Source organism: Sitophilus oryzae, unplaced genomic scaffold (genome assembly GCF_002938485.1).
Source record: "Sitophilus oryzae breed Bouriz unplaced genomic scaffold, Soryzae_2.0 scaffold_1903_pilon_pilon, whole genome shotgun sequence".
Classification (NCBI taxonomy): Eukaryota; Metazoa; Arthropoda; class Insecta; order Coleoptera; family Curculionidae; genus Sitophilus; species Sitophilus oryzae.
In genome coordinates this window covers 562977-589065 of record NW_022146617.1, presented here as the reverse complement: position 1 = coordinate 589065, position 26089 = coordinate 562977, and the positions used below count along the sequence as shown (strand labels likewise).

The 26089-nt window shown below is 33.0% G+C and overlaps 1 protein-coding gene across 1 annotated transcript in view; it reads right to left on the bottom strand.

The window, feature by feature from the left end:
* Window positions 1-3703: 3703 nt before the first annotated feature.
* The window catches only part of LOC115883458 (homeobox-leucine zipper protein HAT1-like), a 175569-nt gene continuing 153183 nt past the window's right edge, over window positions 3704-26089 (bottom strand). Inside the window, exon 2 of the mRNA XM_030901822.1 lies at window positions 3704-5574. Coding sequence (XP_030757682.1) covers window positions 5198-5574 — 377 coding nt within the window. The 3' untranslated portion in view covers window positions 3704-5197. The remainder of the gene's footprint in view (window positions 5575-26089) is intronic.

Below are 26089 nucleotides of genomic sequence, written 5' to 3'. Positions count from 1 at the left end.
CGATTAAAATAAAGGTAAATTTGATTAAGGTTTATTATACTTAAACCTTACCGTTTTTGAAATATTTTCAATTTTGTGAAATGGCAGTAAAAATTTTAAAGCTTCATTTCTCCAAGGGTATCAGTGTTTTTAATACTAAATATTTAATAAAGTTTATTTATTGATCAGTTATTATGTTGCAATAATAAAAATAATACTACCTTATACAGAGTGTCTAAAAATTTATTTTACATAATTATTAGCTTCAAACGGCAATAACTTCTTTAATTTAAATAGAATGCCCTGTATATTTTAGGAGAATCAGATGCACAATTAAATTATCTATCAAATTGTATTATACCATTTTTTACCTATCCCTTCAAGTTTTCGTAGAAAATGCATTTTCTTATAATTTAGACATTTTAGATTGTTTTTAAAGCAACAAATGTACAAAATGTACAGACTAGTAATATTATCGTTTTTAGCAAAACGATAATATTACTAGCCCATTTGTATGCAAAAAGAAAACTATTTAAATCTTTATAAAAGAGTATACCATTAATTAAATATAACACCATTATTTCCGCCCATATACTAATTAATTACATACTTAATTGTGTTCGTTAATAAATTATTATAAATAAATGTGGATTTGAGTCAGAAATCAATATAATAATAAGTTATCAAATTAAAGTCTCTGTTGTTATAAATAAGCATTTATTAAAAAATGAAATATCATTTTTAAGGTGTTACATTTTATCACACTGTCTAATGCCCATACAAAATTCAGTTTTTTAGTATTTGGAGTTTGGAGCAATTATTATTAATCAACGCAAACAGTCAGTTAATGTAGTTTGAATACTGGAAACATATTAATTGGTCCTCTTTAACAAATATTTAAACAGTTTTTTTTTATTTTTTAATGAAATAAACGAATTATATCGACAATATTAGTATCTGTACTCTTTAAAAATTTGGTACATCTTTAAAAATAATCTAAATTGTCAATAGTCCATGGGTATATTGATAAATAAGTTCTAAATTACAAGAAAATGCATTTTCTACGGAAGCTTAAAGAGATAGGTAAAAAATGGTATAATATAATTTGATAGACAATTAAATTGTACATCTGATTCTCGTAAAATATACAGGGTGTTCCATTTAAATTAAACAAGTTATTGCCGTTTGAAGCTAATAATTATTTAAAATAAATTTTTAGACACTCTGTATAAGGTAGTATTATTTTTATTATTGCAACACAATAACTGATCAGTAAATAAACTTCAGTAAATATTTAGTATTAAAAACTTTGATACCCTTGGAGAAATGAAGCCTTAAAATGTTTACTGCAATTTTACAAAATTGAAAATATTTCAAAAACGGCAAGGTTTAAGTATAATAAATCTTAATCAAATTTACCTTTATTTTAATCAGACACTAAAAATGTAATTATATACAGGCTGTTCCATTTAAAAAAAATACAACTTTGATATTTTTTACTTATTTGGGACACTCTGTATCTTGTAAAATTATTTTTAAATTGTACCTCTAATAGTCCTTCATCGAACCCAAAACTTACAATTTGTAAAAATCTCATCGTTTAGCTACAATACTCCGTGTCGTATGTGGTGAACAACCCTGTATACAAATATTTCGGTATACCTTTTTCGACCCCAGAAACAGGTCTATTGTTTTTTCGTAGGTAAAGATGTTAAAAACCGTGCGTTCTCTTTTAAATTTTTCTGTATATTCTAGAATTTTTTTTTCATTAATTTTTTTCTGGTGGTTCTCAATTTAAAAAAAAATAAGTCAATTTTTTTTAAATTTTCAAAATTGAATAACTCGGTTATTTTGGACTTATTTGAAAAACGGGAAAGAGAAAATATGTTTCTTTTATCGAGATCTACAAGCCCTGAAAATGTTTGCACTTATATAAGACTCACCCTGTATAGGCACGTTCATTTATTAAAAAACTGAAAATTTAAAACTTATTTTTTTTAGCACCATGCTATTGTTTTGTTATAATCAAATAGAAACATTTCTTTAAATGTGGTAGAAAATGATTCAGTATTGAAAAAAAGAATTTCATACTTCCATTGTCTTTCATGGACATTCAACTAACACAACGTCAGACAGACCGTTATCAATAGTTTACACTTGATCACGGTATACAGGGTGGTCCGAACTGTATTCCGAAAACTTCGGCAGCATATTCTGCAGATAAAAATAAGTAAAAAATTTCGTATAAATATATGTCCTAAAATCTAAAATGCTTAGTTTAGGAGATACAGGGTGTAGAGTGTAGAAGTTTCATTTTTATTTCGATTTTCTCCAAATAATTTCTGAATTAACGTCAATATTTGGATGAAAATTGGTGTCTGATAATTTTTTGACATGAGAAACTTGATTTTGATGTCAATATGACTCCTATTTGTAGGGGGTGCCACCTACATGTATTTAAACTGTTTTGAAGAGTATAACAACTTTTCGTCCGTAGCTGTATAAAACTACCGAGTGAAAAAATATACATTTCCATGGTTTTTTACGTAGAAGATGTCTCTTGGTAAAAAATCGCTACCGTTCTCACGATATTTAGAATGGAAATAGCCAATACATGTCATTATCGACAAAAAATTGAGCAGATTTTTGAGAAACACGTTGAGCAGATAGTTATTTGATTGAAATAATAAAGGGAAATTTTTATTTTTTTAAATTATTCCCAAATTTTTCTTCGAAAAAATGATGATAAAACAGTTTCTGTTAAACTTTTGACACAAAAATATTTCAAACTTATGATTTTATGACATGTTTAATTCATGTCAATAATGACAGGCATTGATAATTTCGATTCCAAATATCTCGAGAATTATTAGTCGTAGCGGTTTTTACCAAGAGACCTTTTTTTACATAAAAATGTCGTAAATGTATAATTTCTTTACTCGGTAGTTTTATACAGATACGGACGAAAAGTTATTACTCTTCAAACCAGTTAAAAAATATGTAGGTGGCGCCCTCTACAAGTAGGAGTATTGTTGACAACAAAATCAAATTTCTCATGTCAAAAAACTCCCAGATACCAATTTTCTTCCAAATATTGACGCTACTTCCGAAATTATTTGGAAAAAGTCGAAATAAAAATGAAACTCCTACACCCCGTATCTCCGAAACTAAGCATTTTAGTACATACATTTATACAAACTCTTTTGCTTATTTTTATCTGCAGAATATGCTTGCGAAGTTCCGGAATACAATTCGGACCACCCTGTATATTCACATATCACACAGTGAGAATCCTAATTTCTTTAAGTACAAGAAAGAACATGTTGATGCGTATACATTAGTTTAATTTTCAGATTTTGCTATTTTCAAGCACAGACAATTATAATAAATTATTGTTTTCTGTTTCCAACTTAACCAAAGAATAACTCCAACAAATGACAGAGGATCATTCTATTCAGAGTGACATTTTCTATCGAATAAAGTTAAAAAATACCGGGGGTATCATTTAAAAATCAAAAGTTGTAGTCATTTCCGGTGAAACCGGAAGTGACCAAAAACAATTGAATACGTCAATCAATCATAATTTATGTCATATACTCATATACCACATCTCGTTTTTTTAACTAAAAAAATAAAAAAGTTATAGGGGTGAGCCACTTTTGAGACTCATCCGGTATATAAATAAATTATAGGAAAAAGTTTTGAAGAAGATCTATTAGTCATTTTAAGCATGCATTCCTGTTCGGATCCTATCAATCAAATTCCCATTTATATTTATCTTTTCCTGGTATTACCTCAAGTAGGCAAGCTTGAGTCATATAAAACTCAATAAAAACTTAATAATGTGTCATTTGACTAATGTGACTATAATTTTTTGGAAGTTTATCTAAAAAATTAAAATCATTAATACATATATGTTTAATGTAAAAAACTGGACTCATTACTCATGTAGAAAAGACACTAGGTTCTTCTATTATATAGTAAAAATGAGAGTTTAAAAGAATATTGCAGCAGCTAATAAAATGAATCGTAAATCACGTTTAAAATGTTCATACTATATTCTAGATGAATCACATTTATGGCTAAAAAACTTCAGGATTTTTTCTTATAGTACGGCTGTAGTAAGATTCAAAGCCATAAATGAGATTTTTCCCATGTTTTTAACATTTTATGACCTATTTCATAAAATAAATAAATTCTGATGTATTTTTAAAATGCATAATTTGTAAATAATACCTGCAGTTTTCAGGAATTAAAATTTATTAGTTTCTACATACGCATTTTTAACTTCACAAAATAACTCGGGAGCCAGCGAACGATTTAGATGATCAAAATCTAAAAGTATAAGCTGAAACATTCGCTGCATGAAATCTAAGAAGTCTGAAACTAGAGCAGTTAACCAGATAGAGAAAGTAATTAACCACATAGAGAAACAAATTATTACAACAGAAACCAATATTCTATCGACATGTTCATAATGCTGAAGTAGAAATAAATGTAGTCAAAAGTCATAATCAGCTCACTCTGCGTATTGTGAGATTGTGTCTCAGCTTTCAACGTCAAGATTTGTCTAGTCAAACTTAGAGCGTTACTAATATGTACATTGTGTTCATTAAACATTTGGCTGTTTAGATAAATTTATAGAGATACCTAGTAATATGTGCGTTGTGATCATCTCACGTCAACATCACCAGTACTTAGTATATTATTTTATAAATTTTATCAGAAAGCTGAAGCGTAATCTTTGAAACTGCAATCAGCTGATTATGATTTTTTTGGTAAGTATCGGCATATCTAGATAAAATCAGCTTTTGTTATCAGTCATCAAAATTACTGTTGTTGAACTAAAATTTAGATACAGGTATCCATAGAAATAAATTTTAGGTTATGTAAAATAACTAAACACAAACGATCGCTGGCTACTGGATTAAAACTTGTTAATGAAAGTACATTGATATATTTCCTAATCATATTATGCACTCAAGTGTTCTAACATCCTAACCATATTTACAATATAATATAATAAATATACATATTTCCCACTATAATTTAGAATCTCCTCGATTAGCTAATACTGAAAATCTTTACATTCATTATAACAACAAAATATAAATCACTATAATGTCCTTCTCCATTGGAAAAGAGAGTATATAGAGTTTTAAGGAACTTGAAAAATTTAAACGTTCTTCTATGTTCTTTGAAGATGTTTCACTCGCGTTCATTTATCACTAATGACCAAGTTCTTTGGACAGTCCTCATCACTAACAATTGCTTTCTTCTTGAGAATGCCCAAATCCTGGACGTTTTCCAGGAAACTCTTGTGGGCGGATAAGATTTTGGCGCTTTCCACGTCTTTCTTCAGTTCTTCCATGTCCCGCTTTAACTTGGCCCGTCGGTTCTGGAACCACGTGATGACCTGGGCGTTAGTTAGACCTAAACTCTGGGCTATTTCGTCACGATCGGCCGGACTGAGGTACTTCTGGTAGAGGAACCGCTTTTCCAGTTCGAAAATTTGGTGGTTGGTGAAAGCGGTGCGTGATTTTCGTTTCTTTTTCGGTTGCTGTCGGGAATTGAACATGCTCATGTTTTGGCCATCTGAAAATAAGAAGAAAAATATTAGTCACATTGCTTTATAACAGAATGATTTATAAATAAATAAAATATAGTAAACGCTGAAAAGAAGATTTTGTCAAATATAATACATAGGCATATTGATCAATAATCTTTTTGTCTTTAAATTAATTGAATAATACTTCAAACAATGTTATACCATTAAATTATTAAATATCTAATGTAAATCAACTGATGAAACTAAATCATAGACTAATCTTTGATTCACAATCTACTTGCTAATTTGAGATTTGCTTGTAAGTGGTAGATAATGATGAATTAAGCAATAAAATGTATTTCTTAATCGCCTCAAAACACAAAAACAACTCTACGAAACATATGAATAAGAAAAATAAAATCTTCTGTCTGCCGTTTCTCTGTGTTCTTGACTGTAGAGATAATGGATCCATTAGCACCACTATACTGGGTGTTTCTCAAAAGTAGCCCACCCCTAAAACTCTTTTTGTTTTTTCAGATAAAAAAAACAGATTTGGTACGTTAGTTATTGAAATAAATCAGAATTTATTGCCGAATTAAATTATTCTCACACTTCCTGTTTCTTCGGAAATGAAAGTTTTGATTTTTAAATGGTACCCTCGGTATTTTTTTTTTTACTTTATTTGATGGAAAATGATATTGTCCAGAGAAGAACATATCATATGTCATGTCATGCCAATTAATCCTAAATTATGTCATATACTAACATACCAAATTTAGTTTTTTCATCTCAAAAAATAAAGAAGTTATAGGAGTGACCCACTTTTGAGAATCACCCGTCGAATAATTCTCAAATAACCAAAATAAGAAAAGTTTCCTTCAGAATTGTTATTTTAAGAAGTTTCTAAACACAATTATGGCGAATTGTAAAATAGAATCATTAGAGCACAATCTTGAAAAACTGTTTTTAAGACCGAAAACACCACTGACACAAGAAAATGAGTGCATCTACCAAGTATTTTGTGAATGCGGCGAGTTGTATTTTGAAAACACAAACCGTCCTCTAAGTGACTTATCAAACATACAAAACATAAGCAAACAGGTAAAACAATGAAGTCAGGTATTTCAGACCATGTGTGGTTCAAGCACCACAGCATAAAATGGCCAAAAGAAAAAGAACATCTTTAGCTATCCTATTAGCAATATTATGGAAAATTCCATAATATTGCAACCACGTATCAAACCTACTAATACTGGCGTCCTCAGTCCCAGACTTCTATGTTTTTTTATAATTACGTTTAACTGCACCCAACTCCATTACGGGAGAATGGCATAATCTTTAGGTTTTATAATTAAATTTGTTTTAGCTCAGTAGTTTTAGAATTTAGATTAGTTCACACTTCATAACGGTCAGTGAACGAAACGTGGTGTATTTTTTTCAAAACTCAGATATTTAATTTAATAAATTTGGAGATATCTACATCCTTGTATAGGTCTAAAAAATAGGGAACAATATAAAATCATAAGTAAAGGTTATGCACACAAACGAGTACAGTTTGCACGTATATGTTAAACGTCAATATAAAAGCTCCCCCTCCCCTGATAATGTAAAAATAGTTTCCGTTTTTGTTGAATATTCTTATTATGTCATTGGCTAATATTACATATTACAGAAGGAAAAAATTAGTCGGTAAGCCCTCAACAAACTCTTAACCGTATACACCAGTGTACACTATTTTAGACATTCACACTTATACATAACAACCACACCTACATCAGTGTACACTAGTGTATCTGCCTTCCAGCATTATCAGTACGGTAAGGAATCAGCAAGCGATGACAACGATGCAAAAAAATATAAACCAGGAAGAAAACGATGCACGGGGCACCGTCTGCAACCTAGTAGATGAAAAAAAAAAGGATTGTGTATACGGTTACGTGTTTATTGAGGGCTTGCCGATTAATTTTTTTTTCTGTTTTTATATATTCCCCTCACTATTTTATTTTTTTTTGTTTTGACTTCGGCTAAGGGTATTGCGGCGGGTTGCTGTTGGCTACCTCCGCAGCTCTGATAGACGAAGCCCACAATCCTGGGCGACTCTAGTTATAGGCTGCAAATTGGGGCTTTAGGATCCCGTTTGCTCCTTTTGTTTTTCTCTCTCGTTATCCTTTTTTTTTCATCTTCTAGGTTGCAGACGGTGCCTCGTGCCTCGTTTTCCTCCTGGTTTATATTTTTTGGGATCGTTGTCATCGTTTGCTGATTCCTTACCGTACTGATGATGCTGGAAGGCAGTTACACTAGTGTACACTGATGTAGGTGCGGTTGTTGTGTGTAAGTGTGAATGTCTACAATAGTGTACAGGGTGGGTCAAATTCGACGCTTTTAAATGGAAACACCCTTTTCTATAGGAGATAGACAAAAACTAATATCGGTGTCTGGAGCTCAATTTTTGTCAAAAACATGATGGTGAAAACCGCATATCGATATTTGTTACCGTTTCGGAGTTACGAGGGTGTTTTTCAAAAATATGCATTTTTAACAAATCGCTGTAACTTTTATGCTATGGAAAATTTTGTATTTTTATGAAAACATTTTCAGAGCACCTTTTTACGTAGAATTTAATGGTTTAAGTATAATTTTTTAAAATTAGTAATTTAAGAATTATCAACAGAAAATTTGATTTTTTATATGGGACACCCTGTATATTTGTAATTTATTGAAAAGAATTTAAAATTACATTTCTAAAAATATAACACACTTGATATTTTGCTCGATTCCTCTTCGAGATATAGAGTATATAAAAATTCGCCGGCTTTAAATAAATAGGCTTTGAACGGCAACGGCTGTAATGCAAAAAATTCTAGCTGTGAGCATCAATTAAAACGAAAATAATATTTGCTATGAGAGATGCAAAATTTTATAACAATTTAAAATATATTTAACCAACATCAACACATTTAAACTATATCTAATAATAATAAAAATAAATAGCAAACCAGGGCATGAGATTTTGCTACAGGTGTTCGTCATATCGACCGTCTTCTGTTATGGACAGACGGGGCAGTTTTTGAACATTTCTCGCGAAATTTATTAACTCAGTGGGGTGAAAGATACCCTCTCATAACTGCTAAGTATTTTTAATTCTTGTCTAGATTATACGGAAGAATAAGGAACCTTTATTCTTCCGGAAATATATCCATAGGATTAGATCCATGGGTACTAAGTCAGGCGGCCATCGGCTGGGATCTTGGTTAGCTATCCAATTATTCTTGAAATTGGCTGCAAAAATTTGCTGATAACTTCAGCGTTCAGAGGCGGTGCGTTGTCTTGCTGGAAAAATATGTTTTCGAGTTCCATTAAGGGCTTATTATCAATAAGGGGTCCAAAGCCTATTAGTTAAAAGTGGCGAACTTTTAAAAGTGTGCTATATTTTTGGAAAGGTAATTTTAAATTATTTTCAGTTAATTAAAAATATAGAGGATGTCCCAAATAAAAAATCAATTTTTCTGTTGATAACTCTTAAATTATTAATTTTAAAAAAATTATACTTAAACCATTAAATTCTACGTAAAGAGGTGCTTTGGAAATGTTTTCATAGAAATACACAATTTTCCATAGCAAAAAAGTTACAGCGATTTGATAAAAATGCACATTTTTGAAAAACACCCCGTAACTCCGAAACAGTAATAGATATTGATGTGCGGTTTTCACCATCATGTTTTTGATGAAAATTGAGCACAAGACACCGATATTAGTTTTCGTCTATCTCCTATAGAAAAGGGTGTTTCCATTTAAAAGCGTCGAATTTGACCCACCCTGTACACTGGTGTATACGGCTACGAGTTTCTTGAGGGCTTGCCGACTAATTTTTTTCTTCTGTTTTTATATGTTCCCCTCACTATTTCAATTTTTTTATTACATATTACATTTTTACATAAAATATCATTATTTATTAGTTAAAATTAATATTTATGTTAATCGTCACTATCTGCAATCCATAGTCATCGTGATCATAGTAATCACTAATCAGTATCTTGGATACGTAGGTACGTATGTATCGTGTATATGTGTTAAACTTTTTACTAGGTTCCACAACATAATGCACTAATATTGTGGGATTGTCTAAGTGCTCTAAATCTATTGGATGAGCGTAGCAATGTTAGCCTTGGCACCAGAGCAAGAGGGTCACAAAGAAATTATTGCACAGGGTGTTTTAGAATTTGGGTAAAAAAACAAACCCTCTATGAACCCTGTATAATATTCCAAATACTAAAGTTTATGAAAACCTGAGTTTACGAATTAAAGCTGATAAAATTATATACCGCTTGCTAAAAAATCATGAAAATAAAGCTAAAAATAACAAAAATAATTTAACACTTTAAAAATTTGACCAAAAATTTCTACGTTGCGTTTTTTGCATCTGAGTGTATTTAGTTAAATTGCAAAATTAATAAATATTATACTATCTTTTTAATATAATAATATAAATAAAAATAAATCGATTACATTTTCACTCGCATCAATCCTCCAATCTCCCTCTTTATACCCCGGAGAGTGATCTAAGGGGTCATTTACACTTAGACAAGTCGAAGGTATCCGTTCGGAAAATCATATTAAGCTTTATTGGACGGTTACTGTTTCCCCACGTGAAACCATTAATACGTATTAAGTCAATATCGCGTCACTCCCCATTATTCTCATCCCCTTGGACAAACAGCGGTAATGCGCCGCTTAGCGACTGCGAACAAATCGACAGTGATTTTATTGGGCTCTGTTGCCTGGCAGGAATCTAATCACTGCGAATTATGAATCGTCATTAAGTAGGAGCGATTTTTCTAGTTGAGAGTGTGTATTAATCGTGATTTACAGCTGGCTAACAGAGCTGATGTGTGTAAAAAATGGTACAATTATTGATAACCTCAATATTAAAATATTTTATTAAACTACCAGCTGACCCGGCTTACTACTTTTGTACCGCCTACCGGTGAAGTAAGGATTTTTTGTCACTTGTGGTGCGGATGACTGATTGACTGATATTATACAGGGTGGTCCGAACTGTATTCCGGAAACTTCGGCAGCATATTCTGCAGATAAAAATAAGTAAAACAGTTCGTATAAATGTATGTCCTGAAATGTTTAGTTTCGGAGATACAGGGTGTAGAAGTTTTATTTTTATTTTATTTTTTTTTTCAAATAATTTATGAAGTAACGTCAATAACAGGATGAAAATTGTTGCCTGGGAGTTTTTTGACATGAGAAATTTAAGTTTGGTGTCAATATGACTCCTACTTGTAGACGGCACCACCTACATATTTTTTAACTGGTTTGAAGGTTAATAATCTTTCGTCCGTACCTGTATAAAAACTATTGAGTAAAAAATATACATTTACGACGCTTTTTACGTAAAAAAGGTCTTGGTGAATATCGTTAAGGGTAATGATTCTCGAGATATTTGGAATCGAAATTATCAATATTTGTCATCATTGACATAAATCAAACATGTTGACTAAATAGTTATTAGACTGAAATCATAAATTTGAAATGTATTTGTGCCAAAAAGTTTCAACAGGAATTGTTTTATCATTATTTTTTCTAAAAGAAAATTAAGAATAATTTAAAAAAAAATAAAAGTTCCGAAATTTATAATTTCAGTCAAATAACTATCTACACAGGGGGAGGGCCGGGGTAGCTCTGGCAGCAGTAGCCATTAAACTAAAATATTACTACATCTATATCTCTGACTATTACTAACCAACAATTTGTTTTGTGTGGTCTGTTTTTGTTTAAATGTTTTTTTTATTATTCATTATTTACAGTAATTTTATTAAATTATACGAATATTCTCGTTGATTATTGGTTTAAAATAAATATGACAGTGTCCTCCAATGAAAATACGAGTTACTAAGTCTAAATCCTAATTCTGAGCTGCCAAATGAGCTAGATGCTTTACTTAGACCGTTATTCAGAAGCTACAAACTTTTAACTTTTAACAAAATTAACAAAATTTAATTTCTAGCACACAACCAGAGGATATTGGTACACATCACGGTTGGTACCAAGTTGGTACTGTATCAAGTTTATTATAGTTATTTTCTTAGTCCCGTATGGCACAGATCGTTACCCAGTGTTGTCACAAGCTTTCATCGGAGTAGGTTATCACGAGATAGCGGGGTTAAATAATTTTATAAAGGGGTAGATTTACCCCGAGGGGTAGGCTGTGGCAATACTGCCGTTACAACTTTTTCTCTCGCTCTGTGTCACGGTCGTCACGGCCGTCATTCAATGCCGTGTGTCACGGTCTTAAATTTTTACTCCCAACGCGCGTAGAGAAGTTTCACTTAAAAAAAAAGAAAGTTGATGACTCAAAGACGAAACGTCGCGTCCCGTCGGTCTGAAAGTCTATCACCATCTTGTAGAAAAAAAAGCAGCAATGATAATGTGAAATTTATTTTTTATATCAATTGAAATAAAGTCATAAAAGAATAAAAATTAAATTGCTACTATTCGTTTTTCTCCAAAAATTTTTGTAAGTATTTGCAATTTTCAAATGGTTTAAGGTAGCATTGTGATAAGAAGTAAATTTAGCAACTTTGCTTCTATTTAGGAGTTCTTGTATCTCTTCTATTTTCCCAGACCTTAATGATGAAGCTCCAATTTGGGACACTCTGTAGTTGTGGAGAACTATTGACGTACACCTTAAGTAAATGCGAATTGTAGCGTATGTTCTGTACATGTCATTCAAGAAGATATTGAAACAAATTAGTGCCGTTACATGGAAAACCCAATAAAATTTTCTTTTAGTTTTGCAGACAATCAGAGTTAATAGAGTCCAAGACCACGACGAAATAGAATTAATGACACAGAAGCGTATTCAAAAATTAGTGAAATTGGCACTCAAAGTTAATATAACAAAAATTCATTAAGATCTGATGAATAATAATAATCAATTACTATGTTAATTGATTGTTTTAGAACAAGACATTTACGAAACGGAGTACACACACGTCTGGTAAGTAATACCCATATTGAAAAAATTGTCCAAAAAGCAGAATAGAGATTGACGTTCAAAATTATTAATATTAATACAAATAATTATAACTTATTGACCCTAATCAAACATCTCATTGTCTTTAATTCATTTAGCTTACACATCGTTTCTCTCAGATGTATCACTCCCGAAACTTTGTGTGAGTTAAATCAAATAAAGATAATGGACGTTCGACATTCTATTAGTACCAATTATAAAAATATTATAGACAATAGGAGCGGCTAAAGATAAACGTCAATTGATCATATCCACACTTATGAAATTCCTTAAATTCCCGAAAATAAATCTCAACACCGGACGCGGGAACCGAACGAGACCGCTCCGATCACCGCCGTCCGGCCGCTCTGCTGTAGGTGAAGACTGGCTCGCGGTGCCCGATCGCCCTGTCCGTTCTTCATCATCTTCTCTCCGTCTGCCATCCCCATAACTCGTCTGGTCGGGTGTCGGCACACCGAAGACGAACTCGCGACCGCCAACCGACCAGCTCGCTCTTGAACTTGCTCGCTCTTTACAGCGCCGCGGCAAGGTAAAGCTGGTCCGGTGTCGGCATCGGACCACAAAGGCGGCACATTAGTCACACCTGCCCGGTACTACCAGAGAGAAAGAGCAGCGCTCGGACCAACCGAACGGACGGGGAATGATTTGGCATTATCATTAATAACGATAATGCGCGCGGCACCACTTGTCTTCATATACGTTCGCGTTCGTGGCGCGGGAATGGCTAACTATGACGCGGAGAAATGCGGCGAGCAAGGACCACCCAGCGGCGGCGGTGCGAAGAGATGCGGGTACGCGGTTATTTGTTTCGGCAGGTATCGGGTCCCAGTGCGATTATTAATTTGGACAAAATTAATTAGATTCATGTAGCTTTTATTTTAATCGTATCTTTTTTTTTATTTTCGGAATTTATGTTTCAATCAACAATTGGAAAATATTCTTTTCTAATCAACAATTATTGTACATGGCCATAGCTACACCTAAGGCAACGAGAAAGCTTGAAACTAAAGTAAAGATTTTAAGTTAACGTATCCTTTTTGCTGTCAGGGCCTAATCTGGACGGGGCCTACTTTGTTTACGCGGAATCCAAACCGCGGTCCTCGGGCATATCATGGTCAATGGCCTACCGACTTGGGAAGTCTCTAAATCGACTCTTACTCACGAGATATCCGATCCCATCCGGCCTCGAACCGGCGTGAATGAGCAGTGTGTGTCAATAGATTTTACACTTTTGCCTTTTTTTTGGACAACAGCACGATACAGAGTTTCAAACCGGTCACCCGTCCATCCACTAGTATCGCCTTACGTTGCTTTACTTCGGTGTTCTAATGGGAACCGGTGTTTCGACGTAGCTGGGCCGTTGCCTAAAGCTTGAAACTAGCAAGCCAATGAACTAGCAAGGCGAGGATAATCGAATCCAATCTTAGTCTAGAGCCGGTACTAGGAATATCCATATACCGGGTGCGTCTCAAAAGTGGGTTACCCTTATAACTTTTTTATTTTTTCAGATAAAAAAACGAGATTTGGTATGTTAGTATATTCATTTGGTATGTTATAGTATTCAATTGTTTTTGACCACTTCCTGTTTCACCGGAAATGACTGCAACTCTTGATTTTTAAATGGCAGTCTCGGTATATTTCTACTTTATCCGATAGAAAATGACATTGTGAATCAACTTTTGACATTTTCGTTAAAAAAAATCATATTTTATTTAAATTTCAACCTAGAGTGCCATGGCTGTGTTAAAAACCCTAAATTTTAATCAAGAAGCCTTGGAAAAATAGTTTTAATCGTCCAATTTTTTTCGTGTCTTGTCTTGACCGGTTAAAAGATGCCCGAATCGTATTTTTAATCATATCTCAATTTTTTCAAATGGAATTAGCCCTATTTGGAAAAGGCATTTTTTTCCGAATAATTTGATACCCCACAGTTGGTATTTCGAGTCAAAATGTCGTTATGAACCGCATTTTACAACAATACAATATATATATTTCAAAATAGAAAGAAATACATATTTCAAATAAACCATGTGCGAAAATGTCAAAAATTGACATGTGATACATCATTCTATTCAGAGTATTATTTTCTATCGAATAAAGTAAAATATGACATATAATGTTGTTTTAATATAAATATTATTTTCAATTTATTACTGTAATCTGTACATTTTCTGTTTCCTCCATAGCCAGCATATTTTGTGGAATACCACTCATAACCCAACTAACAAAATTCCGACTTCCGACTAGTTTTGACTACGCGCAACGTTGAAATTGGTACTTCTTCCTGCCCTATGCATACCCAAACCTCGAATTACGTAGCCAAACCGTTGTATTAACCGTTGTATTAACCGTTGTATGTAACCGTTGTATGTAACCGATCTTAACAACGGTGGTAAACGTTGTAGGGCACAACGTTGTTAGAAGTGGGGTTTTATACCGTTGTCATTACGTCGCCAGAAGGCATGTTTATTGTACTACAGAATAACAAACGTAGTACAATGTTGTGCAACGTACTTTTAAATTACGAGTGTAAGTACATGCTAACTACAACGTAATACAACGTTTCATTAAACAGCCCAAAGCAACTTCAAAATTATAACCAATTACTACGTTGGATTACGGCGACGAGCGCGACGGTATCGATTTTTGTTGTGGAAGCGGAACTATCTACACCTAACCTCAAAAAATTCTGTACTGTACTGTCACAGAGCAATTGGCTAGGTATTTTTTTCTGCGGTACTTACTGTGTAAAGCGAAAAGAAGATGTATAGGAAAAAAGTATATAAATACTCTACAACTTTTTATAGAAAAAGGAAAATGTATTTAGAAGAAAGTCAGCGACCAAGTCAGTGTCCGAAAAATGAAGTGGCAATAACGAGTTTAGGTTCGTCATCCACATCCTCGCAATCATGTATCGAAGGACCGTCCACTTCAATTCAATTTTGAAAAGTAATAGTGCTACTAGTGGTAGCTTATCATCAATGGATACTACAGAAATAAATAACAGTACACATGAAGCCCATACAACAGAAGAATACTATGAGAATTATGATCCTACAGAAGAGCAGTCAACTGAAATTCATCCTGACGTCCTTTCGACCAAAAAATAAAAACATTTTTAAGTCAGTGGAGTGTACAAAATAATATATCCCATTCAACTGTAAACCAGCTTTTAAAAGGATTATCATCTTGTGATTCAATCGGGCTGCATCAATCGGGCATCAATCGGGCTGCCGATTGATGCACGCGGAGTGGTAAAATCAACAATACTTCCTGTATAGCTTTTTTAACAATAAATAAATAGAAATACTGATCTAATGTCAGCGATCTTATTAACGAGTATGTGACCACCACCACTAAAGGATGACACAGCTTTTTTCTTTATTTTATTATTTCTAGGCAAAAAAGAGCACTGTAAGAAGGAATTTTCTTATTTACCTCCTAGATGTCGGTAGGGTTCAGAGGTCTTATTTCGTCAAAGCAGATGTCAATTTTTGAACCAAAGGTTGACATAGGTGACCCAAAGATCGGTTACCGCACCTTATGTACTATACTGGTATTTTAAAGGTTGTCTTAGGCAACTCCGCCATTTTAATACGACTTATCTTTTCGTGCGTTGTGGACGAATCGAATAAAATATCAGAAACCACAAAATACTGCGAATTTCGATAAAAAAAACTGTATCTGTTAGGGTTGTAAGGTAATTTTCCTGATAGATTTCGTATATTTGTCTCAAACATTTACTGTTGAAAGTGACCATGATACTTTATTTCCTAATTTTAATTTTAAAATTATAGTTTACTTGGTTAACCGTTTAAAATTAGGAAATAAAAAAGGGGTTTTGCCATATTTCGAAGTATCATGGTCACTTTCAACAGTAAACTAATCTTCGTTGATGAATTTCGATTGCCGACATCTCAAAACTTTGCAGATTTGTCGAAGTTAAATTCACCTAGTTATTTCTTAATGGAGCATAATATATTCCATTTCTAATTCATACATCATTCATTTTGGTTTCCCCATGGTTGAGTATAGTAATATTTGACGACGAATATTTTTAACTCTAACCTCAAAATATCGCGAATCGGCATGAAAAACAACTTTTAGCACACGACGTACTACGTCGCCTCAAACAACGTCGGCAACGTTGGCGACGTTGTAGCGACCCTAAAAACATCCACCATTTTGGTGCAAATATGGGTCGCTTAGACGTCGCTTCGACGTTGTCCGGCAACGTTGGGTTGCTCCTGGCGACGCGACGTTGTGATTACGTTGAACAACGTAATTTTGCTACACAGTTTTTTGCAAATGCCTAATATTTGTTAACACTTAAATTTGTTTAAGAAGAGAAACATTTTGAACTTAAACAACAATGCCAACAATACGTATTTATATTTTATTATGATTTACAGCAATTTTGTTAAATTATACGAATATTCTCGTTGATTATTGGTTTGAAATAAATATGACAATGTCCTCCAATGAAAATGCGACTTGCTTAACTCTAATAATTCTAATTTTGAGCTAGCAAATGAGATAAATACTTTTATTCGGAAGCTACAAACCCATTAAAATATGTATGAAAATTTACTTCCTAACACATAACCAAAGGATATTGGTATCTAGATACAGTCTCAAGTTTATTATATTGCTTTTCTTCATTTCAAATCAAATGTTTTTTGTTGCTTGCGCGATCATAACCATGTCAAGGCATGGTCAAGGCCATGTCTTGTCAAGGCCGTGGTGAGTCACGGCCTTGAATATCTATTCCCCTCGTGCGTAAAGGGGTTTTACTTCAAAAAGTCTTATCATAGCTGCAAAGAATGCAGTTAATAAGAAACGCAGATTGCAAATATAAGTGATCAAATAATAAAAGATAAATAAAGCAAGCATGATTCTAAAAATAAATTTAAAATTGAGATAATTCAATATAATAAATAGTAAATTAACAAATAATAGTAATCATTATAAAACTTCGCTAACAAGCCTAAAATAGGAATGATATATTTATATTTTTAGCTGACCATACCAACAGATATGGTAGGCTATTAAGATCGGCAAAAAAAAGTTTTTTTAATTTCACTCAAAATGAGTTATTTGAATCATAAATGACGGCGTCAATTTTTTTAAAATATATTTTCCTTTTAAATTTTCCATTACCATACTTAACATGCATCACTACTGAAGGAACATTTTTACTAGAATAATTATAATATATTAGTATACGATTCTCAATTTGTATTATAATGTATAATGATTTCGGTAATACTTAAGGTTCCTCAATAAAGTATTTGAATATTTTTAGCTCATATTTACACATACTGATGTAGCTATAATGTAGCTATAAGTTTAAGATTAAAATGTTACCAGATTATCATCAATTCCATTTAGTACGGGCCAAGTAAATGACCTCTAGGGCTTGACTAAAAAAATCTAAAATTATCATCGATTGTCATTCCCCAGCCGTTCTTGACGCCGTTTTTTTCGATCGTATGGTCATTTTAAAGAATTAGAATACACCATAGCATTACAACATCAAACCATAAACAAATATTGTAATAAATATAAAAATGAAAGGTTACAGATATATTTATTAAGGCAAGTCTTCAATTACATCCCAATAAAAATAATTATACCCAACCTATAATCAGATCACGCCTTCCCTCTCATAATTAGCCCCATTCAATTAACCTTAATAATACCGGTGAGCTTGCCGAAATCCGAAATTCTTTCGGCTCAGCGCCGGCCTGCCGATAAAAATCTTATTCCCATCGAACGGAAAAAATAACGGGGTGGGGTCGAAGACGGACGGACACCTTTCTGACAGGGTATCATTCGGCGGCGGGTCCTTTGGGCCCGGCTACCATGAGCAAATAATGGTTGGATGATGCGGTCCGGTGGTCGCGTAATGGTTGAAGGTGCACGTTGCAAGTTAATTGCAGGTATCTAAATGGGAAATGGCGCTTAAATGTTATCTACCCATGTACCGCAGAGTTTTTTTAGACAGTGTCTATACCTATACAGGGTGTTTCAAAAAATATAAGCCATTTCTCGTGGGGAGATTCCTGACGTAAAACTAATCATTTTATGACATACATTTATACTAACTTTTTTACTTATTTTTATATGCAGAATATGCTGCCGAAGTTTTCAGAATACAGTTCGGACCACCCTGTATTCTAATTTTCTTCCAAGCGCTTTTAGTGATTCCAATGAAATTTGGAGGGTAAAAGTTACTATAAGTGCTACATTATTTTAATGTTAAAAAAATGTCGATAGATTCACGTGCATATATGGTTCGGACGGGCATATATGAGTTATCACGGGAATATTTTTCGAAAAAAAATGTACGCCACTGACTTTTTTCTTTTGATATCAAAATGATATAGGCCGTTTAATACCAATTAAAAGTTGTATCTCGATATTTTGTTGATTTTGATGTCCTTGATGAGATAAACGGGATTTTTTCAATATACGGAAAGATATAAAAAGATTGAAATAATGGGAAACCTGTCATAGGACATTTTATGATTAAAGAGTGTTTGGTACCGATGATAAAACAAATTATCGTTCAAAAAATTTCAGCAAAGTATGTCAATTCGTTTTAAATTTACATGTATTGGCTTTGTTATCTTTGTGAAGTCGACGACATAAAAAATTGGTCAAGTGCGAGTCGGACTCGGGCACGAAGGGTTCCGTACCATTCATTATCTATACAACATTAGACACTATATTAGTATAAACTTTTTTTCCGATTTAGCTGAAATTTTGAATGCGCGTATAAGTAATTTAAAAAAAATGAAGAAACACATTACTAAAAATTGTATTGATCAATAATAAATATGTATAAGTAAAAATATGTAAAAATTAAAACGATTAAAAAAAAAGTCGCCTTGACTAGGATTCGAACTTATCTTACTACGGCTACAACGTCATAACAGCGTAAAGTCCTAACGCTTTAACCACGCGGCTACCGAGGACCCAAAAAGATAAAAAAAATTCAGTGAAAGTATTTTTTTATTTATAAACAATTATTTAATTCTGTTTATAGTATTTCTTCTTATAGTGGCAACATAGATACATTATCTTTAAAAATTTCAACTGTCTAGCTATAACTGTTCATAAGATAGACCTTTGTGACAGACGTACTGACGGACGGACAGCGAAGTCTTAGTAATAGGGTTCCCGTTTTTACCCTTTGGGTAAGGAACCCTAAAAATTACATTTTCTTTTCAAAAAACTATAGTTTTCAACATACAAAAGCAGTACTTACATATATAAATTGTGACTTATTTTTGCCCCATATTTCAAAACAAGGTTAAAAATTGAAAGGAAGACCAGTAAGTCACTTGATACAATAATCAGGAGTTGAAGAACCAAACATCCAAAAATATATTGATATATTTTAATAAAAACCCACTTAAAAAGTAGTTCATTTTGTAGTTATATAGATATGTTGTATTCAAATTCTCTGTGTTTAAAATTATTTATGATATCTATAGAACCAATTTTTCTACATCAGACCTGTTACTCATTCTCTCTTAGAGCTTCCACTACTTTAATTTATTTACTCCTGATATCTTAGCTTTAGTCGTAATTAAAGGAACAGGGGTGCAACTTTGTTCATGTTTCAAAGCGATAGCAAAGTAATTTGTAGCTTGATGCACTATGTTCAGTAGCAACATCGATTCGTAGCGATATTCTGATTTCTCGCTTTATGGCGAGGCGACAGTCTAGACACGTGTGCAAGAGTGTGATAGTGATACCATATTTCGCAGCATTTGAGCGACACTAATTTTGCAATGAACATAGTATCGATCTGGTTTCGACATCGCTTCTAAACGATCGGTTGCTAACTTGAACAAAGTCGCACCCCAGAAACATATACCTCTCAGCTTTTTATTACTCCAAGTTACACACCGGCGTACTATGTGCAGTATCATACGCGCACCTGCCTCCTTTTGGCTGCGGCTTTAATTAAATTAAAGCGGGCCTTTTGTCGGACCAAAAGGTCAGTTTTATAATCACGGTGCGGCGGTTACGTATTCATTACCGCCGATAGGAGGATATACGGATATAAAAGGTGTGGGTTTTTTGTCGATGGGAATTGGGGTTGGGGTTGTTTTCTATTAGGCGCAATTATTTGGCGATCAGGAACGGCGGAGATAGCCTTGTAATGATAGGGTTGAAAACCGTTGTTTTCATTTTTTGGGCAAAGTTGTCCCCCTAACAAACAAAATTGACGTGTTTTTGGATTTTCTGAAAAAAAATTACCCTGGCCATTATGCCTTGCGGAACGTTTTCGATGGGCCACCCTGTATGCAGGATCGAAACAAAAGCTATTTAATATTTTTTTTCTGGTCGCTCGACAACTCAAATTCCAGCAAAATCAACAGGTGATTAAAACTGGCTCGTCGACCTGTTGTTTTAAAATAATCGACTGATGTTTTAAAATAAACATTATTAATTGAAATAATTAAAAATAACAATCCGGTTTATTCATCGCGTTTATCGCTAGATTAGTGGAATTATTCTGTGAACTGTTTAACTACGAGTTACGTAGTACCGACGGCAAGACTGTTATAAAAGTGTATACAGAATATAGTGCGCAGAGTCTGAAAGTATCAAGAGCATCAAGAGTCAGTTAGTCTCACAGTTGGTTAGTTAGAGTCGTCAGTCTTGAGTTAGGTATTAAAGTGATGGTTATGGTCATGTGTGTAAGTACCTCTGTATACTCTATGGAAGACTAGGTATTTTCCCATTTAATTTATTTAGTATTGCCCCTGAATATTTTAAATTAACAAAAAAAATTATGTACAACGAACTAGTAGACAGAAAAGACATTCTAATAAGTAACACAACACTGGAAATAGTAGAATACCTAAATTGTAATTGTAATTGTAATTGAATACCTAAATTGTAATACACAGCTCGCGATCTCTACTACCCGAAATCAACAGAAGAATTAAGTTGGCATGGACTACTTATAGAAGAAACTCAATCATATTTAAATCTAGAATGTTACTTTTTTTATGTTACCCAGACAATCACTAAAACGGAATAAACTCTAGCTGCATTATCAAAACTAATACCGAACGGTCATCAAAGCGTAGAATTCTTGTTAGCGTAATACATTCCCAATTGTTATATGCAGCTCCGGTATGGTGTAAGACAATGGACAAAATAAAAACAAAGCGAAAGATAACGGCTCTGCAGAGCAAATTATGTATTAGAATTTGTAGCGCTTACAGAACTGTATCTATTGAGGCAGTTGGTGTCATTGCGGGCATCCCTCCTATCCAGTTATTAGCTCATGAACGAGCGGATAGATACAAGTGAGAGCTCAAACACATAGCCAGGAAAACTGTGATGGAGAAGTGGCAGGATCAGTGGGATAAAGGAAAGTATGGAAGATGGACCTGGAGACTTATACCCAACATCAAAAAATGGGTTGATAGACCATATGGTGAAGTGGGATACCACCTGACACAAATGCTGTCTGGACACAGGTGTTTCCGAAAATACCTCTATAAGATGCGGCGGGCAAGCTCTGAGTCATGTTCATCTTGTGGTGAAATAGACGATGTTGAACATGTATTCTAATGTCCCAGATGGAGCGATGAGAGAGATAATTTTAAGAAGGAGAGTGGACTAGTTTTCACTAAAACGAACTTGATGAGAAGCCTTGAGGGGGTGAATTATTATGGGAAACAGTAAACAAATGCATAAATAATATACTAAGTAAGAAAGAAGAGGAATTAATGCGTAAATTAATAAATAATATACTAAGTAAGAAAGAGAATTATTAATGCGTCGAAGTAATGCGTAAGCTGTTCCGGCATGGTGTGCTTACTTGAACGAGGAGGGTTTTTTAGCCGATAGGAATCCGGCACTACACAACTATGGGTGTCTTATGGAAGATTTTTTCCCTCCTCATCGAAAAAAAATTGTTACTTTATATAAAGAAGAAATATATATACTCCAGGGTTGTCGCAACTAACGTCGCATCCCCACGCCTAACCGCCACCTGTTAGGATCAAGAACATCTTCCTCTTCCAAGTTACGGTCCTCCATTGCCCTTCTGATGGCCTCATTCCAGGATCTTCTAAGCCGTCCTCGTTTCCTTTTTCTAAAGAAGAAATTATTTAACCAGTGTGTACTACCAGTTGCAAAACCTGGACACTTAGAACGGACGTTATAAAGAAACTGCAGCTCGCACAACGTTCAATGGAAATATAAAGGTTCAAAAAGACCGTAAGACAATAGAGCGGATATATGACAAAAGACCCAGGTAATAGATGTCAATCACAGAAAAAATCTCTCAGGTGGCAATGGACAGGACACCTGGCAAGAAGGATGGACAACAGATGGACCACAAAAATTTCAACATGGTATCCATCATTATTTATTAAAGGGATAATAATTTATTAGGAATTAAGGGACCTAGAAAAAGACCAAACCTGGGATAACTTGGGCCCGCATAGCCAACAATAGACAACAATGGGTCCAACTACAATGAGTGTATCTAAATATTTAAGGGAGGCTACATCATAATTGGAAATGGTTGAATAAGCTGAATAAAATGATAATGATGATGATGATGAAATATATATATTATTTTATATAACATGCTGTTTAAATCAAAATCCTATACCGGCCCTAAAAAGCCTAGGTCACGACAGTAATAGTAAATCAATAGTTCCAAAAAACAGTTATTAACTACTAACAGATGATTCTCTGTCCAGTTTTATGGCATAATATAAGTGTCTTTGAATGTGGTGGACAATGACAGTGATACTAAAAGAACTTTGGACTTTCGACCATTGCATTGTCTTTATTTTGTTGTATTTTGTCCTGTTTTTTCTATCATACGGTATAATTTAAAAATGCCGTACGATTTTGTGCAAATAATATTAGAGTAGGTAATAAACTAATATTTCACTTCTAGCTCTATTATAATCTGTTCTATTTTCTACATTTTTTGAATGTCGTTTGATGAAACGTTCCCTGGCTCGTTAGGCAGACTATACATCACTGAAGTCTTTGACTGTCCTAATGAACTATTTACAGTCCATGATAAATGTTAAAAATACTACTCCTATATTAGTTTTTAAACAAAAACAAAAAAATAATGCGTTTTAGAACCTGCGAAATAAAGATAAAGAAACGCATTAGTTTATGGAGATTAATTTAGGACCAAAACACGTTTTTAAAAGCTATTTATTCAAGGCGTAAATATTCCTTTTAAACGCCAACAAATTAAATTACTGTTTCCACTGTGATGAGATGGTTTCAAAAAATTTGTAATTAATCAATTTCTTTGTTTATACTTTCCTTGATATTAGCTGTCGTTTGTTTTTAATGCTTATTGTCAAAAGTTTTTGTTAAAATTAACATTATAAAATATAGGTATTTTTTGAATGTCCTATTTTTAACAAAAAATCATATTTTTGTTATTTTTAGATATCAGTCATACCAGTTATTGAGGACAGTTACACTATTCGTTTTCTGATTAAAACCATCACCCAGCCGTCATTTTAATGTTCGTGATATTTGCCACGCTTTCCGAAAAGTCGTAAATCTTCTTGCTGTGACACCTTGCTGCACTAAAATCAGATACCGCCAAAAGCGGTATCCTACAAAGACCGGCCGAAACTCTAGTTTAATTCAAAATGTAATCAACTTCCATCGACAAGAAGCAGATATATAAACATATGGTGACCCAGAATTTGTTATTGAGTATTAATATCTTCTGAGAAAACATATAATTTCTTAAATAATTGCGTGTTACTTAAACGCAGATTTATAAAATTAGTATAATTGCAACTAAATCAAAGTGCAATTATTGCTGATTATACTATTGATTTAGCTAGATAATAGATAATAAAAGACATTTTCTAGTTACGTAGGATTATCAGATTTAATTTAAGATGAAATTATTATAACAGATTTATAACCAAAATTTATTATCAAATATCAGAGCGCAAATGAGTGTTTTTTATTAGTATATTCACATGTTATTTTATAATGCTAGTACCATAGTTTGGGGAATTATACAAATAAGATATAATTCTTTAAACTGTAGTAAATAATAGAGAAGATTTATACCCTTTCAAGTACCCGTTAGAATTAAAAATAATATCATATCTTTCCCTCTATTATTTTATTGAATTATGTAATTTGTATTCTCGGTTTTGTTGTTCTTAGACTTTCAACAAATTATTCGTCAATTTTGCTGGTGTTCCTCAAAAGCGGATCACCTCTATAACTTCTTTATTTTTTCTTTAGAAAAGAGATAGAAACGAAATTTGGTATAAATTAGGATTGAATATTGTTTTTAATCACTTCCTGTTTCACCGGAAATGACCACAACTTTTGGTTTTTAAATGACACCCTCAGTATTTTTTTACTTGTTTACAAGTCAAATTTTCACATTTTCGTTTAGAAAAAATCGTATTTTAAATTTTAATTTAGACCACCACTGGCTGTGTTCAACACTAATTTTTAATGAAGGAGCCTTGATATTTTCCCTGTCTAGTCTTGGCCGGTTGAAAGATGCCCAAATCGTATTTTTCATCATATCTCAATTTTCTCAAATGGAACAAGGGTGACTCATTAGTATATATGGATTTTTTTACGAATAATTTGGCACTTCACACTTTGTATTTTGAGACAAATTGTCATTATGAACCGCATGTTACAATTTCAAATAAAACATATGCGAAAATGTCAAAAGTTGATATATGATATGTAATTTTCTATCGAATAAACTAAAAAAATACCGAGGGTGTCATTTAAAAATCAACAGTTGTAGTCATTTCCGGTGAAACAAAAAGTGACCGAAAACAGATGAATACGTCAATGTCATACTATTCATTGTGAGGGTCATTTTCTATCGAATAAAATAAAAAATTAAAAGTTGTAGTCGTTTCCGGTAAAACAAGAGGTGACCCAGACAGAAGTGAAAAGAATTGAATACGTCAATCAATCCTGATTTACACCAAATACTAACGTACCAAAGTTCGTTTTTTTATCTGAAAAAATAAAAAAGTTATTAAAGTGAGCCACTTCTGAGAAACATCCGGTATATTATCTATAAGTTATGAACAAATGATTATTAAATTATGAACATAATACGCAGTTGCTGTAATGAGAATAGAGAAGAAAATAATTAAAAGAATAAAAAATGCATGAAATGAGTGATCAACTGTAAAGGATTAAAAAAAATCTAACTATAAATTTATTTAAAACTAGAAATAAAAATACCATCCAACAATTAGATAATGTGGACATGTTTGTCTTACTACAGTGAGAAAATTAGTCGATTTGAAAATGTGGAATTTTTTTTAAAGAAATGGGAATCGTACATTATTATATTATGAATTTTACATATGGATTTCATATTATGAGTAGAGCTGTCAGTTTCAGCAAATAATAATAAATACTTAATTAACTCTTGGGCTGGCGCGTACTTTAGAATCATCCCGTAGCGATATTCTGTACCGCATTTTTATTAT